We start from the raw sequence: 3,096 nt of genomic DNA, 5'->3' as shown, positions 1-3,096 counted from the left end.
GGACGAAGAGTTTGGGTTCGTTTTATAGGTTTAACTAATCAAATTTGTAAATAAAATTTATGTTCCATAAGATTCTTCTACACACACAGGTGTCCGTACTGTGTTAATAATCTCACTATTCGACTCTTCGTATAATTAGTTTGTTATATATAAAATCCAGAACTGGTCTGGTTTTGATGAGGTCAACGATTAAACCGATGTATGGCATCGATATATTAAATTAATAAAACAATATATGTACATTAGAATTAAATAAAATTTACATAAAGCATCTCTATTGATGTATATAACATTTGATAAATATAAAACCGTAAATAATTCTTATGAAATTCAATAATACTCTTTTTCACTTATAAAACTAAAGAAAAAAAACAAAAAATATGAATAAGCCGGAAGTAACGCTCTAGAATCTCTCAACTCTCTCAACTCTCTCTCTCTCTCTCTCTCTCTCTCTCTCTCTATTAAATAATCTCTCCTGCGTCTTCTCTCCCTCTCCTACTTCACACTTGAGAGAGAGAGAGAGAGAGAGAGAGAGAATATGTTATTGGGAAAGCGTCCTGGCCCTCCGATCAGGAGAACGACCAGCATGGTCGGGATCACAGTCGATCCGACGGCCACGATGGAAGCCTCTCAGCCGTCCGATTACCCGGAGACGATCATGGCCGTTCATCAGAATCCGACGACGGCGATGAACCCTAGAAGCAGCCGCATAGCGCCGCGAAAGTACCAGAAGAGAAATCCTCCGGCTGCGGAAAATGCTAGTGATAATTTCCTCAGGACTTGTAGCCTCTGCAACCGCCACCTCCGCCACAATCGTGACATTTATATGTACAGGTATGCTATATATTTTCCTCTAATCATTTTGAAATTAATTAAAACTCAATATTTTGTCTGTTATGTGTTACTGTGATATTTTATTTAAATAAGCTTATAATGAAGTTGTAAATGAAATGAAATGTAAGAATTCGATGACTCGTCCATGTAGGGGGGACAAAGCATTTTGCAGCTTAGAGTGCAGAGAGAAGCAAATGATGCTGGATGAGAGAAAAGCGAAGAACGGCGTCGTATCATCCAAAAATGTCCTCCATATTTAGTTTTCATATATGTGTATGTAATTATGTATGCTTGTTTAATCAAATCCATAATGGAGGAAATTTATCTATTTTTCGCTTTTTATGAACAATCTTTTACGAATAATATAGTGTGTGTGTGTGTATAAATATGCATATATTTGTGTATATTTATGTAAATATACAATATAGCTTAGAGTGCATATAATTTGCGTCTAAACATACTTATATATATATATATATGTTTATCTCGATATTTGTTATTTGTTAAGGTGGGATATAATTAAGTTCAATTGGACTGACCCTATATCTGAAACTTTTTTTTAAAAAAATGATGGAATTACTTTGAGAAAGTCCTTTTTTTTTTAAATTAAAAAAAAATCGAATCTTGGGTGACGAAAACGAAAAGATTTTCTATGGCTTTTCAATGGCATTCCAGTTTGGCCGGTCAGATTCCCCAATATATAAACCCTACAAAGAAAGCAACTTTTCTTAAATTAATAACATAATAATCTTTAAATATATGCTCCTTTTACGTATTTTATACGACTTTCCATTTGCATTAATATGAAAGATACTATAGAATTTTTTTTTTATAAAGAAAGATACTATAGATTGTTATCACCATACTGCGATTTTGTATATATATTGTTATACAGTGTATATATACAGACATAAATTTAAATTAACCGTCAATTTTATTTATGAGATAAGTATCCGGTCAAACATTACAATCCCTCGAATACATTTCTAGAAAAAAAAAAAAGAAACCATAAATTAAACCAAAGCTCAATCTGCATAATTGCGATTATTTAATATTCTAGTTAATAATCCGTCACTTGTACTCCAAAATCATGTTGTTCTCGGGAGCCAAGCCAACGCATGCTCTCGGTATGTTCTGAAGCATCGCACGCTGTTTCGACAATGCGTTCACCACCGGCGTGCCGGGTGGGACCTGCACTCATCCAATTCACCGCTTGATTTAATCCCTTCGTTTCACCTCTAGCATCTGAAAATTCAAAAACGGCACGGTGTTTAGTTTGTTCTCACCAGAGGTGCCTTGGTGAGGTAACTCAGGATTGTGGCCACCGGGTGGAAAGAATGGGGTTTACCCTCCAAACCCATTAACCAAATCGATATTTAAACCACAAAGTTTTATGCTTTTATCATTAATCTCCATTAATCAGATGGGGATATACGATCATCTGTCACGATATCGATTCTTGACTATAGGAGAACAAGATCCAAGATTATAGGAGCAGCCAAGAGAGAATCCTCAATACAGATTCATATAAAAAAAATAAGGCGGAGGAAATTAATTAGCATCGTAATACGTTTATCCCAAGAAGAAAATAAAAAAATAATATTGCTGCTTATTTTATTTTTAATGTGAGCCCATTTCCAAATTTCATTTGCCTCTTCCAGAGAGCCCAAAGAAACCTGGGTTAGGCCCACAGTCTGGTCCATGTTCGATAATTGTTATGTTGGCTCTCGAAAGTCCATCTGGAAGGTATGTATGTATGTATGTATGTATGTATGTATGATTTTCGACGATCTTCTTAATTACACATATTGTTTGGCAAAAACCTGTTAAAATACATTATGTGAGGCATATAATTCTATTCGAACTTTTTTTTATAAAGAATTCTATTCGAACTTCGAATAACGAAATCCGTATTTTATATTATTCATGTTAAAGCAAGGAAATAGCATATTCAGCATCTAGAAGATTCAAATCAACAAATGGAAGTATGGAGCTGAATATGGAAAGCACAAAAGGAAAGAAACAACAAAAGGAAAGAAGACATTCACATCAATCAAGAAAAGGCAAGGCATATATTCGGATGATATTGAGAGAATCACTTGGAGAAGTTTATATATACCGAAGACCCCATTACAGAAAGGTCGTCGAGATCATTGCTATTGAGAAGCAGAGTCTGTGACCTGGGTGAGAGTCACATGTACGGGAAACACTGGTGAGAGATATCTGAGAGAACGTGAGGTAGATCTGAGGGGGAGCCTTAAG

At 35.1% G+C, this 3,096-nt stretch overlaps 1 protein-coding gene across 1 annotated transcript; it reads left to right on the top strand.

The window, feature by feature from the left end:
• Positions 1–449: 449 nt before the first annotated feature.
• LOC104806075 (protein MARD1-like) lies at positions 450–1,174 on the top strand. Its single transcript, XM_010530791.2, has 2 exons — positions 450–834; positions 986–1,174. Exons 1-2 carry the CDS (start codon positions 539–541, stop codon positions 1,092–1,094), a joined length of 405 nt encoding a protein of 134 aa, XP_010529093.1. The 5' UTR covers positions 450–538; the 3' UTR covers positions 1,095–1,174.
• Positions 1,175–3,096: the final 1,922 nt, after the last annotated feature.

The sequence above is a fragment of the Tarenaya hassleriana genome, unplaced genomic scaffold (assembly GCF_000463585.1).
Source record: "Tarenaya hassleriana unplaced genomic scaffold, ASM46358v1 Cleome1165, whole genome shotgun sequence".
Classification (NCBI taxonomy): Eukaryota; Viridiplantae; Streptophyta; class Magnoliopsida; order Brassicales; family Cleomaceae; genus Tarenaya; species Tarenaya hassleriana.
Note: the sequence above shows the minus strand (reverse complement) of the source record. Positions and strands in the feature narration are given on the sequence as shown.

Excerpts from the sequence above, each read along its gene's own strand:
- LOC104806075 (XM_010530791.2), top strand. The coding sequence starts at position 539 with ATGTTATTGGGAAAGCGTCCTGGCCCTCCGATCAGGAGAACGACCAGC. Across the intron at positions 835-985 it reads CGTGACATTTATATGTACAG|GGGGGACAAAGCATTTTGCA; the intron begins GTATGCTATATA and ends TCGTCCATGTAG.